This window comes from Physeter macrocephalus, chromosome 6, assembly GCF_002837175.3.
Source record: "Physeter macrocephalus isolate SW-GA chromosome 6, ASM283717v5, whole genome shotgun sequence".
NCBI lineage: Eukaryota > Metazoa > Chordata > Mammalia > Artiodactyla > Physeteridae > Physeter > Physeter macrocephalus.
The window spans coordinates 42,963,190-42,977,601 of NC_041219.1; the positions used below are offsets into that span (position 1 = coordinate 42,963,190).

General features: G+C 55.8%; 1 protein-coding gene across 1 annotated transcript in view; it reads right to left on the reverse strand.

Annotated features, from left to right (window-relative positions):
* MYH9 (myosin heavy chain 9) overlaps positions 1-14,412 on the reverse strand; it is a 94,552-nt gene that overhangs the window by 14,461 nt on the left and 65,679 nt on the right. Inside the window, exons 15-25 of the mRNA XM_024127308.3 lie at positions 12,882-12,996; positions 10,160-10,353; positions 9,689-9,810; positions 8,874-8,943; positions 6,915-7,075; positions 5,939-6,047; positions 4,775-4,906; positions 4,173-4,379; positions 3,483-3,620; positions 2,675-2,798; positions 549-720 (exon numbers count right to left, since the gene is read on the reverse strand). Coding sequence (XP_023983076.1) covers positions 549-720; positions 2,675-2,798; positions 3,483-3,620; positions 4,173-4,379; positions 4,775-4,906; positions 5,939-6,047; positions 6,915-7,075; positions 8,874-8,943; positions 9,689-9,810; positions 10,160-10,353; positions 12,882-12,996 — 1,544 coding nt within the window. The remainder of the gene's footprint in view (positions 1-548; positions 721-2,674; positions 2,799-3,482; positions 3,621-4,172; positions 4,380-4,774; positions 4,907-5,938; positions 6,048-6,914; positions 7,076-8,873; positions 8,944-9,688; positions 9,811-10,159; positions 10,354-12,881; positions 12,997-14,412) is intronic.

Here is a 14,412-nt window from a genome sequence, read left to right on the forward strand (position 1 = left end):
CACCCCTACCACAAAAAAAAAAAAAAAAAAAAAAAAAAAAAAAAAAAAAAAAAGTGCTACAGTCGATGATTACAGCAACTAAGTAGAAATAAAAATGTGCTGCGGACTTTGGGTGATAATGATGTGTCAGTGCACGTTCATGAATTGTAACAAATGTATCACTCTTGTGGGGGAGATTGCTAATGAGGAGGGCTGTTCACCTGGGGACTTGGGAATTTGCTGTAACTTCTGCTCAGTTTTGTTATGAATCTAAATATGCCTGGAAAAATAAAATCTATTCTTAAAAAGCATGCCTGTAGCCATGAAATTTTTAAAAGGAAAGGAAAGAATTGCTATGATTGGATGACTAGGGTTGTGGATGAATTTTTTGGGGGATTACAAATGACAGAGAAGCCTTAGCCTGCACTTTTAGTGAAGAGAAAATGTTTTGTCATTAATTAGCTTCCAAGACAACAGCGGAGCACGTGCCCGCAGTTCACTGATGCACCGAGGACCACAGCAGGGAGCACGCTGAGAGTGCGGGCACTGGCTGATGCCCTGGCCCTCACCTGGCCAGGGCAGCCTGGAGCTCCTCCTCCTTCTTGGCCAGCTGCATCTTGAGCTCAGCAATCTGAGCCTGCAGCTCGGCGATCTGGTCACTGAGGTCCGTGGAGTCTCCCTCTAGCTTCCGGCGGGTCTTCTCCAGCTCCTGACGCTGCTTCTCCTCTCTTCGCAGGCGCTCTGAGAAGGAAGAATGGAGAGATGCGAACAGACCCCTCAGTGGCTACAGAGCTGTCTTTGTCTTCAAATCTTACATAAAATGCCAAATATTTGTTACAAAACATCTGTGCTGTTTAAATGATCACGATTCACACTCACACCCAACTCCTGGATGAAGGGAAAGAACGTCACCATAAGCTTCCAAGTCCTTGTCTCTCCAACCCCACCCACTGACCCTTCCCACCAAGGGAACTATTTCCCCAAAGTTCATGTTTACAGTTCCCTCGTTTCCCTTTGAGGCTCCACCATGTCTGCCTCTCTAAAAATTATAACGTTTAGTCTTGCATGAATCTGAACTTACATTAGGGATCTGTCCTATATGAATTCTACGGAGATGGTACAGCGGGGCCAGAGTCCAATGGGCTTTACAACTCCTGTTATGATGTCACCTAGATGATGTCCTTACCTCTCTGTGCCTCATCTGAGTAGTAAGGCTATAAGACAAGCTACTTCCTTAGGCTGTTGGGAGGCTCAAATGTGTTGGTATCTGAAAGCACCTGGAACCGTGCCTGCCCATAGAGTGTGCGCAGTAAGGGCTGGCGACTCTTATTCCTCATCTTACCTTTGTCGCTCAACATTAAGATCTTGAGATTTAGCAACGTAAGTGTCACTGTAATCGACCCATTTGGACGTCTGTCTGTGTATTCCACCATATGAACACACCACAACTTATCTGTCTATCCTACAGCTGATGGACACTTGTAGGATAGATGGGCACAGCCTACAGCTGTGTGCCCTCCTGAGCCACGATGCTGTGAGCGTTCTTGCCCGTGATTCTCAACGCACATGGACAAGAGGGATGGGTTGCAGGCAAAGCTTCAACCTCACTAGGCACTGGCAGATTGTTCTCCGAAACCGTCTACCAATTTATACTCCCACTGGCAGCGTGTGTGTGTTCTGACCGTTCTACATCTTTGGCAGCACTTGTTAGTGTCAAACTTTCACGTCTGCCAATCCAGCAGGCCTGCTGCTCCAAGACCTCCTGGATGATGGAGTCCTTCAGACTATTCCCAGGTGAAGAGATCTCTGTGTCAGGACGTCTCTTCCCCTTGATGGCCTGAACACCTTAACCCAGGAGGGGTCAAGAAACCAAGATGGGAAAATTCTCCTAGTGACCAGCCCAGATGGTTTCAGCCCTACGTCCACTGGGCACTGACAACTGCCCTGCGCACCGGGCTGCCCCACGTCTCCACAGAGGGAGCAGTGGTTTCTGGCTGGAGCTCAGAGCGCCCCCCGGTGGTCTGGGCTCCCCTTGCCTCCTGTTCCACTCCTCTCAAGGGGCAGGCGGACAAGGGGTCCCCAGACAGCACAGACCTGGGCTTGTGCCATCCTCCTAGCCACCACGGATCCCAGGGCACAGAGAGACGGAGGCGAGATTTGTCTCCCTGCCCCACGTGAAGCAATGGCTTCTCGCGATACCTGCCCGGCATCTTACAACACACACAGCACGTCCACGCGTGTTATTTAGTTCAGTCCTCACACTCACCCTTTCGCTGTGTCCCCTTAGAGGTAAGAGAAACTCAAGCTCATGGAGATTAATAGGTACAAGATGACACAGCTAGTAAGTGGCAGAGCCGCAGTCAAAACTAGAAGCTCCTAGGAAGTCTCAGAAGCTTGTGAAACGCATGGTGCGCGACAGGAGAGAAACGCCAGAGCTCAATTCTCAACACTCGTCACTTGGGGGAGCGGCCCTTCCAACCAGTGCCTGGAGGTCCAGACTCCACAGAGAGCGGGCGCTGACGCCCATGTCTCGAGGGCAGTGGCCGGATACCACAGACCCCAGCCTCGCCTGCACAGAGCGAGTGGGAGACCCGGCCGGCACTCCAGCTCCTGGCAGCGAGGCCCAGGCTGGGCCCCCGAGCAGGGGACACTCCAGCGATCCCGAGTCCGACCATTCCTGCCGCCACCCCCTTACCCTCCAGGTCGGTGATCATTGCCTCGTGCTTGTTCTTGAGCTTGGCCAGGCTCTTAGATTTCTCCTCCTCTTCCATTAGGTTGGTGGTGAACTCGGCTATTCTGTCTTCCAGCAGCTTCTTCTCCTGGGGGGCGAGGGTGGGTCAGAGCTTAAAGTCAGTTGAGCGCAGAACACGCCAGCTCTCCTCAAGGCACGACTCACCCAGACATTGAGGACTGAATGGCGGGGCAGGGCCTTAAACACCTGGTCAAGTTCATTAGGATTTCCTAGATCAAAGGAGTCATTTTGAAAGGTCTCTAGCTCCCCTGCAAGAGCTGGGTAAGCCTCCTTGGGACCCATAAAGGGGGTGCCCAAGCCCTTCCTAGGCCTGCGTCACCCCTTTCTGCTCAGGTGAGAAGAGTCACCAGGTGACAGTGAGGGAATTCAGGGCAGGCGGGATGGCGCCACCTTCTCCATGCCTTCGACCTCCCCCTTCCTCACCCCCCAAAGTGCCCCTGCTCGTCTCACTTTCTGCTTTGTGTGGCCACCACAGGAGTCCTAATCCCACAGCGGCGGCCACACAGCCAGCGTAACTCCCCACATCACAGGGTCCCGGGCAGCCGTCCTGCCCTGTCAACCTGGCCACCCCCATCCTCTGGAGATGGAGGTCAGCATCCTGACCTTGTCTCTCCTTCTCCTCTAACTGGCCTCCCAGCTGTTACCTGTGGCCAGGCGGATGCTGACAGGGACACCCAGCCGCAGCCCTGAGCCTGGAGCTGCTGCCCCAGCCTCTCGCCCCCGTGCCCCGACTGCCGGGCTGCCGCCCCACCTTGGCCAGCTTGCAGTTCTGGTCCTCCAGGATGATCTGGTCCTCCTCCAGCTTCTTCAGCTTGGCCTCAGTGGTCACCTTCTCTAGCTGAAGCTTCTGCCGGGCGCTCTCCTCCTCCTCCAGCTGCTCCTCCAGTTCCTAACGTGAAGCCAGGGCAACGCCTGAGCAACTGGGTTGGGGCCCGGCCCCCACGTGTGCGGTCATGTATTTAAAACTGGGGTGCGGGGACAAGAACCCCAGTCCAGTCACAGGGTCACGTGTTCTGAGGGGCCTCGTCCAGCAAGCATCCACCCTCCGCTCCTCAGACCAGCCAGAGTGAGGACGGAGGAGGGAAATTACAAGTGGCCTTGACGCTCAGTGGGGCAGCGCTAACAGGCACCTGACACACACGTGTCAGAAATAACCACCCAGGGAATTCCCAGGTGCTCCAGTGGTTAAGACTCCGAGCTCTCACTGCCGATGGGCCTGGGTTCAATCCCTGGTCAGGGAACTAAGATCCCACGAGCCGTGCGGCACGGCCGTAAAAAAAAAAAAAAAAAAAAAAAAAAAAATGCCCCAAAGAGAACACATCTCCAAGGCTGCCCCCAGGACAGAGGTTGTCCCCCCATGGCACCTGTGGCGCCCCTGCTCCCCACACACCCCCTCCCCCGCCCCATGCCTGGGGTCCGGCCCTGCCCCTCCTCCGGGCACCTGGATGTTCTGCTGCATTTTCTTCTTCTCAGCCTGCAGGTGCTGGCAGCGCTCCTCCTCCTCCTCCACCCTGGCCTCCAGGTCATGGCAGATCTCTTCCAGCTCCTGCTTCTTGGCGGTCAGGCGGGCCCGGAGCTCCTCGGCCTCGGCACACAGTTCCGTTTCTGCCTGGAGCTGCTCCTGCAGCTGCAACTTTTCAGCCATGAGCTGGGAGAACACGTGGGAAATGTGAGCTCTTACAGCCGCCTCGGGCCACTTGTACCCACAGGAGAGCTGGTCTCCAGTGCAGGCTCCTGCAGGGAGAGCCCTGCTGATGGGAGCAGCTTCCATCTCAGGGCGCTCAAGCTGCCACGCATGTTTAAACGTCACGTCCACCATCCCTCACCACCGCTCCGTGAGATGTACATCAAGATCCCGAGGAAACAGGCTCAGAGAGGGGCTGGGCCTTGAACCCAACACTCATGAGCTTTCCATCCCATGGGGTAGCCTTCCTACATCACAAAACCCCGAACAGGGTCTGCAGAGAAATTAACCAGGCATGCCTCGCCTAACGGTTGCCAGCAGGTGGCAGCACTGCCTGGGCAGAGACTGCAGACACCCACCTGGGACTGGAGGGTCTCCATCTCTGAGAGCCTGCTCTCAGCCACCAGCTGCTTCTCCCGCACCTTCACCAGCTCCTCCTCCTTGGCCATCATCTCCTCCTCCTGCCGGCTCACCTGCAGCAGCGGCTTCACCTAGGAGAGGAGATTGAGGAGGAAACATGCTCAGGGGAAGACGCCTGTCCAGGCTGAGAGCCGTGGGGCTTTCCCCTCACCCGTGGAAGCGCAAGCTCATGAGAGTGAGAGGCAGGTAGGACGCAGGGCAGAGGAGGTGCAAATGGGTACGATCTTTCTGGAAATCAGTTTGGTACTGTGTGCCATAGGCCTCTGACCCACTAATTACATTTCAGGGAAACTTCCCCTATGTGTGCATGAAGATGTTCAGGACAGCATTGTTTATAACAGTGAAAATTTCAGAGAGAGATAAACATCCACTGCTGGAAAAAATATCCAGAAAAATTATGAAACATCTCTAAGGAACAGTATGCTGACTTTTTAAAAATGATGCTCGTGAAGGAATTTTAAATGCAAAACGCAAAGTACATGACTGTTTATACAAGTCAAAGCTCAGCCACGTAAGAACGTGTGTGGTTTACACAGCAGAGATTTACCAGGAGTGAAAAACAATTTTTTTTAAAGCAGACTAAATATGGAAACATCTATTCAATATCGACGGTGGCACAAGGATAAAGGGATTATAGGTGAATTTTTATTTTCTTGTTTACCCTTTTGGTTAGTCTAACTTTTCGCAATTACCACAGATTACTTATCATAAACAAAAGCAGCCTGAACAACTTTAATAATTAACGAATTTTTTGTAAAGGCCAGGGAGGACCCATCCAGCCAGGTGCAGATTCTGACCTGCCCGTGGTTTCTGGGTGGGCAGCACTGTCGCCCCGTGGAACCGCGGTGGGCGGGCTGGGCCCTGACATCCCGGGAGCCGCCCCTGGAGCCGCCCTAGCCCAGCCTGCAGCACCGTGGCCGTCCATGCCGGACACACGCCCCCGGCTCACACCCCTCTAGACCCCATGGGCAGGATCATCCCGGGCTCCCGTGCTGGGCACAGGGACGCAAAGGCAAAGTGCCAGCCCCAGGGCCTGAGCCCTGCAGGAGGCCAGCGTGAGGCCTGCTCAGCCCCGTGTCACGCGGAGGCCCTTCCACACCCACCTTGGTGAAGAGTCGCCACCACTGCCAGTTGCGCAGCTTGAGGTAGGCGGCACAGTTCCTCTGCAGGACTTTCATGGCCGTCAGCTGCTGCTGCCTCTTGGCGAAGGCCCTGTGGGGCCAGGGTCACAGTCAGCCCTCCAGGTGGGGGATGGCACACCTCCCTCCCAACAGTCCTGACCTCCCTCGTGGAGGCTTTCCCGGAGGGACCGACCCCTGCCGGGGGCCACCACGAAACAGACGTGGTGGGAAGGAGGTCAGCTTCGGGCTGAATCCTGTGGGTGACCTCACAGAGGGTGCCTGGGGCCGAGGTCACTCAGGGGCGAGTGAGGTCACCACAGATCCGAGTCAAGTGTGAGCCCTGGTCATCAAGTCCATCTATCGACTGCAGCTCCCCACCCTGGTGCCCTCCACGATCTTGTGGCGTTGGTTTACAGGGAGAACGTCAGCAGCTGATGTCCTACACAGGTCCATTTGTCCAAACACCACAAACTCATGCTGCGTCCCCCAGCGCTCAGATCTCAGGCTGGAACAGACACCCCTGAGCACAGACACGGAGGGCTCAGGGGACAGATGTGCAGCTGCCCCCCCCACCTTCCTGCAGCAAGTCAGCCCCTGACCCCACAGGAGCTGCTCAGGACTCAAGGATGGCCTCCTCCTCTGGGAGCACGGCATCCTCTGGGGACAGCCGGCTCTGGGTGTCATTCTTACATGAGGGACACAGGAAGGAATAGCGGTGGCAGGAGCTTTCGTGACGAGCAAATCCAAGCACAGTCACCCCTCCCACCAGCTCACTTTAAACCTCAGGCAGAAATCCAGGAAGGAGGAGGGCAGGGAAGGCCACGGGGGCCTCCCCGGGCGACACCTGACTGGCATTAGGGCGCCCAGGCCACCGCTTCCTCAGTGTCCTCCGCTACAGGAGAGCTGGGAGGGCCCGAGTGAGGGGCAGGCTGGGTGGGGTGGGCGTCCCAGGACTCACTTTCTGGCCAGGTAGCCCCTGCAGCAGGCCTGGAAGCCGATGATGACGTCCGTGATCTTCAGGTCCCGCTCCTCCTCCAGGTGAGCCAGCACGCCGGCCCGGAAGAAGACCTTGCTCTGGCCGATGCGGTACAGATTGCTGTCGAGCTCCAGGGCTTTGATCTAGATGGAGGAGAGTTGGCCACTTACCCCTTGCCACCCCTGCGGAGCCCGGGAGCAAGGCCAAGGACGGGGGAGGGGCCTGGAGCCTGGGCCAGTCCTGCTACTCTGCGGGCAGCCTTCTCCTGGCGCAGGGAAAGCGGGGCTGGGGGCACGCTGGGGAGCAGGCTGGTGGGGGCCGGCATGGGGCAGGTAACGAGTCAGACTTGCAGAGAAGCACAGAATCTCGGCCCTGAAGGGACCCTGGAGGTCTCCCCTTCCTCCTCTGTGCCGCCCCGCACGCTGCAGTCACGCTCTACAAATGCCCAGTCAGGTCACCCTCCAAGCGGAGGTGGCCCAGCATCATTGTTTTGTCCAAGCCCAGCACAGACTCCAGCTTAGGCCAGGATCAAATACTAACTAGATGACCCTAGGCCTTAACCTCTGTGAGCCCATATTTCCTCAGCTGTAAAATGGGAATAATGGTTTCTTTAATTAAAAGAAAAGTTAACAAACAAAGCAAATAACAGCACCTCCTTTCTAGGAGAGCCGTGGGAGTCAAACAAGAGAATGCACAGAGCACAGGGTCAAGCGTGTGACCAGTGCCAAATGGGCTTTAGCCGTCATTACCATTACCAGGCTGTTTTGGTAACAGTAACTAGGCTCTCTTACTAAGCCCACTGGGATTTAGAATAAGCTCCAAGAGGCAGAGCCTAGAATAGGGTAAGTGGGAGCTAGGGGCCTTGGTGTCCACGAACGACCCGGCAGGCCCGGAAGAGGCCCTGTGCAAAGGGAAGACCAGGGCAGGTGGGGCCACGTGGGCATCCCCCGGCCATGCGCCCCACCTCCCTGCCGGCATGAAGAGCCCAAGCTGCCCATCTTCCCTGCAGGGCTGGACGGAGGGGACCTGCTTATGCTGGAAGTGGGGACACCCCTCACTGGCCAGCAGCTAACTCAGTCTCCGGAGAAACAGAGGCCCAGACACGAGCTGGAGGCACACCCTCCATCCTTCACACCTCCTCTCTGCCAGGTGACAAGCATCGGAGAGCAGGGAGCTGTGTCTTCTCCCTCCTTTTCTAGCCCCGATCTCCTTGTCCCTTAATGCGCTGCTTTGCCCAGAGCAGGTGTTGAATTTTTCTTCCCTTTTCTCTTTCCTCTCCCACCCCGAAGCCCAGCCCATCCTCTGCTGACTCTCTGGAAAGAACGCGAAGTAAAGCAAGCAGGAGGTGCTGGCTATTGACTCTGGACATGTCAGACCCAGCGGGACGCCTGCCTGCAAAGCAGAAAAACGACTGGGTGGGTACAGCCTCAGCGCGGCCACCGGGTCACCACAGGGCCTTCATTCACTATGCAGAATCCAGTACCCACTGCCCGTCAGGCACTGGTTCAGAGCTGAGGGAAAGAGAGGAAAGGTCCAGAAACTCAGACACCGGCGGCTTTGGGCTGGTCGTGGTGCCCTGGTGGCGAGCTGCCCCGCCGACCACACTGCATGTGAAGATCGGAGCAGGAGTGTGCAAGAAAGAACCAGAATGTGCCCAAAAGGAGGAGGCCGTCTCACACCACAGCCTTGCCACGCCGCGGCTCTGGCCTCCTCCTCCTCCCCACCCAGCTCCCACACGCTGTCCTGACCCCACCGAGGGCTAAGGGGGTTGCCGCTCAGGGCACCTGGCAGAGTCAGAACTGGCTTGTTGGAGCAACGAGAGAGCACGGTGCCAACGGAACCAAAGGACCCCGTCCAATCACAGGGGCGCTGGCCACATGGGTGCCCAGCCGCCACACGTCGTCACCCAACACAGGAGGCGGGGACGGCAGCTCAACTCACCATGAGCACACACGCCTGCTTCCCATCCATGAAGCCCTTAGGAATGGAATTTGGTGTCAGGATCTCGTATCTGAGGAAGAAAAGGGCAGCCAGGTCAGTTTAGCCCTAGCTTGGATTCCGTGTGGCCTGGAATATACGTGAGAGATTAGGGTCGTCCCTGTGGTGTAGCAGATGCAGAATTCTCCCCACAGAGTCTCCTAAGGAAAGGGGACATTCGGTGAATCCCGCCCTGCTCTTTCCTTGGGCTAAATGGCACAAGGAAGGCCTGCTGCTTTCCAGAAAGTGAATGGATACTCACGTCGGACTGTTTCATTCACTCAAGGGTGAGTTTTGCAGCGGGCTTACTAACTGCTAATCACTAACTGCTAATCACCCAGCATCCGCGTCTGTAACCCCAGAAGCCCATCTCTTCACTGAGCTGCTGCAGGGAACCACCAATCGACGGGGTGGTCCACGAAATTAAACTCAGGGCTGCATCAACACAGAGACTGGCACCAAACACAGTCACTCAGCAAAGAAGCCGGTGTCACTGCTGCCCCCCTCTGCACACACAGCAACTTCCATTTCCATCAAGTTCCTTTAATACCCAAGGCTGATCCCCCTTTAATTTCTTTTCAGAGCTCCTCTAACCGTAGCAAACAGCGCCAGGCTCCCAAAGTGACTAGGAGTGAAAGCCAACGAGATAACTTTTGTTTCAGAAACAAAACAGAGAAATCCCTCCTCACGTAGACGGTGGCACGGAGAACCGTGTGAGGAGCCGGCCGGAACTCAACGTGGATGAGGAAACGGCTCCCCTACCGGGGGGCCCTGCTCACCTCTGCCGGAACTCCTGGAAGACCACGCGGTTGGGGAAGCCCTGGCGGCAGATTCGGATGCCCTCGAGAACCCCGTTGCAGCGCAGCTGGTCCAGCACCAGATGGGGGTCCAGCTTGCCAGCCTAGGGAAGAAAATACACGCGCCTGCTCTTACTTCTGTGCCCAGGAATTGATGGAGAGAGGGGCAGCCCCCTCTGCATGAAACAGGGCTAAAGCCCCCAAGGGAGTTGGGAGTCGCTGCTGCCCACAGGTTTTGACAGCCCAGTTAATTACGGGATCCAGGTCGGGAGAGGCAGAAACACAGGCTACGAAGGCAGCTTATCCCCTAAGGGCGCCTGAGCCACCCCGCCGGGGAACTTAACCGAGGCCGCTGTGTGCGGCAGGGGACAGAGTTTCTGCACAGGGAGACAGACAGGGGTGGAGCGGCCCGCACGTGTGCCCGGCCCGCGCCACGCCCCCGAGTGGCTGCACCTTCTTCTCGTGGTTGGGGATGATGCAGCGGACGAAGTTGGGGTTGGTGTTCCTCAGCGTGGCCATGAGCTTGGCCAGCTGCTCCTTGTACAGCTGCCCCACCGTGCGGAACATGCCCTTGCGTGTCTTGAAGGCCCCTGGCAGCGCCGTCTCTGACATGCCGGCCACCTGGTCCAGGCCAATGATGCGGTCCACTGCAGAGAGCACGCAGAAGCACGTGAGTATCCGGCGGTCCAGGTGGGGGCGGAGGGGCGGGAAAGACAGACAGACAATCTGGACAGAAAGAGAGGAGACTACGGAACAGCAGACTGTTTCTACTTGGAGTCTCCACAGCAGGCTAAAGTCATCTCCAAATGTTGAGCGAAGGTGACCTTGTGAGCAAGGAGCAGAAAGGAGGAAAGGGTTTGGAAAGAGTACAGAGCCACGGAGGGGAGCCGTGCACCCGTGAAGGCTAACTCCACATCCACGTCACTTATCTCAGCCACCCTGGGAAGCTCCTAACCCAGAGATACGACAGAGCTAACACTGGGAGATTAGGATTGACATTTATACACTACCATGTGTGAAACAGCTAGCTAGTGGGAACCTGCTATAAAGCACAGGAAGCTCAGCTCAGTGCTCTGTGACGACCTAGATGGGGGGGGATGGGGGGGAGGATGCGGGTGGGAGGGAGGTCCAAGAAGGAGAGGATACATGTATACATATAGCTAATTCACTTCATTGTACGGCAGAAACTAATACAACATTGTAAAGCAATTATACTCTGAAAAAACCCCCAAAAAACCAGAATCCCCTTTCACAATAGCTGCGATTCAGATAAGTTGATAGGAGCTGTGTAGCCTTTTGGTGAGTGTCGTGATGGCTGGTAAATAACAACCCTTTGCTATGAGAATAACTGGAAAAAAACAAACAAACAAAACAGACCTAATAACGCATTTTGGAGTGGCGACCCAAGCTCGTCCACTTGCCTGGCTCTGAAGAGGTGTTCAACTTGACTTACAGGAAACCTGTAGTCCTCGGATCCCAGATGAAATGAAAAACTCAGCATCCTGAGTTCACGTTGACCTTTACCCGAGAGCACTGGGCTAGGAGTCAGAAGGCAGGAGCTCTAAAGCTACTCTGCCGTCGCCTGCAGGACTCTGGACGAGTCCCTCTCTGTCTGCAACAGCCCCACGCAGGGCTCTCTACATCAGGGACCTAGCGCGGCAGGAATGGGATCGGAGCAGAGAGTTCCAGACAACCACTACTGCCAGTGACTCTACCCCAAAGGCCAAGGCGCCTTCTCCCTCTTGTCTCCCTTGGTCTCCAAGCTCAGGGGTCTTTATCATCTAAGCCCACTCTCCAAGGAAGACGCCCTCATCACCGTGGCTCCCGCCCAGAACAATGAAACGAACTGCTTCCTCCCAGGCGAAAACAAAACAATGAACAAACCCAACCTAAGTGGCCAGCAATTTGAGGCCAGTCTTAAGCAAGAGCCAATGTTAAATTTGAAAGCTTCCATTGCTGGCTGCAAAAGTTAAGAATTCTGTGACAAAGTCGGTTTCCTATTCCTCTGTGGCCAGATCTCTTATTTTGTTGAAGGCAACACGAAGGACTGTTGCTCAAGAGGGAAGCTGGGAGTGAGGATGGACCCGAAGAACCCCCTCAATTAAAACGGGAGGCATCTGGACCTCATGCAGCCACCGCAGGGCCCCTCTGGCCACCAAAGGTGTCCTGGGAGGGGGGTGGCTTGCGAAGGCCACTCAGGTTGCCCAGTGTGAGGTCAAATACGCCCCGTAACAACTCGCCGTTTCATGTAAGTGTGCCTGCCCCCGGAAGGCCTGGCCCAGGAGGAGCAGGTGACTGCTGCATACACACAGGTACACGCACGCACAGACACACGAACACATAACAGCAGTGCGCACAGCACCTCGTGCTGAGACACGGCAGCCATCCAATCAATGAGACGCCGCCTTCACGAGCGGGAGCTCTGAAGGGGATATAGATTGTAAAATGATTTCTTTTCCTTTTAAGATCTAACAAGAAGTGTCAGTATCAAAACACGGCCCTGATGTGCCTGGTTTTCCACTGGAGGCCTGGAGGCGATGGGGACGGGGAAGGGGCCTCCCAAGAGCCCGGGGCCGAGACCGGGGAAGGGGCACAGTCAGGCAGGAGCAGCCACGGAAGAGAAGGCTCGGCAGAAGCGCCCGTCATGCAGCCCTGGATGCACCACACATGGACGGACGCCGCACCGGCAGCCGGTCACCTGGTTCTAGGAGGAGGGTAGGAAAGCGCTGAGAGAGATAGGCTCTCTGGGTGCTCTGCATCTCTGCAACAGAGAGGTTAAAGCAAAACCCAGGCAGAAGGGAGGAGAGACCAGCAGAGACAAGGAAAAGAACGACTTCCAGAGCTACCAGCTACCAGGGAGAAGCAGGGAGGAAGTAAGGAGTGGGATGGGAACCTGGGCGCTGGGCCATCACGTGACCCCCCGCGCGCTAGAAAGGGCTTGTCTGTGGCCGCGGAGCCTAGGGAAGCCTCTGCCCAAGAGCAAATGGCTGCACAGCACGTTCAAGGATACTCGGGGCTCAAGGGCAGGGTGACCATAAGGGTTGGAGGAGCCCAGGCTCCCGGGTGCTAAGCGGTCACAAACCCACCGGTCCACGTCCTGGGCTCGGCCCGCTGCTGTGGAGGGAAGAGGCCCAGCCAGGGGCACCGGGAGGCGGGGTGAGGGCCAAGGGCGTACCATCCTTCCACAGCTCCGAGACGAACTTGTCGGAGGACTGGTGCAGCAACGTGGCGATGTTGTCATTCAGCGGGTCCATATTCTTCATCAGCCACTCGTCAGCTTTGTAATCCACCTGCAAGACGGGACCCCAGGTCACGGGCTGCTTGGGGGACATAGGCGCGCACAGCCTCTCCAGTGACCAGCCGACCTCACAGGCGGAAACATGAAAAACCGTGAACCCTCGACCCGGCGTTTGCATCCCAGGTCGGGATGCAAAGAGCAGCTGGCCAAGCTCATGGCCACGCTGAGGAACACCAAGGAAGGAAATGATGAGTGGCCAGGCCGGAGGCCTCCGTGAGATGTTCTCTGCGGAGTCACGCAGAGGCAAAAAATTTAAGCCACGCGAACCCCAAGCAAACGGTTATAGTTACACCACGAAATATTCCGTTTTTAATTTTTTTAAGGTAACGTGAACATAAAGAAAAAATCCTGAAAGGACGTTAACCAAAATGTGGTAATATTTCTTTTTAGTAACAGGCCAAGTAATTTTTACTTTTTCTTTGTCATTTCAGGATACCCAGGTTTTCCTGGATATGCGTTATTCTTATCTCTCTCTTTTTTTAAAATTTATTTATTTTATTTTTGGCTGAGTTGGGTCTTCGTTGCTGCGCGTGGGCTTCCTCTAGCTGGTGGCGTGCCAGCTTCTCATTGCGGTGGCTTCTCTTGTTGCGAAGCACGGGCTCTAGGTGCGCGGGCTTCAGTAGTTGCAGCACATGGGCTCAGTAGTTGTGGCTCCCGGGCTCTAGAGCGCAGGCTCAGTAGTTGTGGCGCACGGGCTTAGCTGCTCCGCGGCATGTGGGATCTTCCCAGACCAGGGTTCGAACCCATGTCCCCTGCACTGGCAGGCAGATTCTTAACCACTGTGCCACCAGGGAAGCCCCCTATTCTTATCTTTTTTGAAATATGTCCTTAATAACAAGAGTAGTACAACATTACGTATTCTAACAATACAAACAGAGAGGGAAGCCGCTGCAACCCCCGTCCTAAACCACACAGCAGTAACCGCCGCTCTCAGCCTGTGGTCCCCTCCTGGCCCCTTTCGACAGGTTTCTGCACACGCACCGCTATGGATGACAAGGTACAGGATGGTGGCTTCTTTCTCCCTAGGGGCAGAGTTACCTCCTGGGAGACGACAAACCCTGGAGCTGAGTGTCTTGGCTATCTGTCCCCCTGGGCACAGGCAGCGTCCTTGTCCTTTTAGCTGCTGTAGTGCAGCCCAGGCGAGGATACACACGGCCAGTTTCACCGTTCAGGCCCCTCGTGGGCTTCTGGGTGTACCCAGTTTTTGCATCACAGACAACAGTGCAACAAAAGCCCTCCTGCATTTCTAACAGGGGTGGAAGTGGAAATGGGGCTTTAGGCGCCATTACCTTAGGTAATGAGAAAACAGAGGTGTTTTTTTTTTTGTGGTACGCGGGCCTCCCTCTGTTGTGGCCTCTCCCGTTGCAGAGCACAGGCTCCGGACGCGCAGGCTCAGCGGCCATGGCTC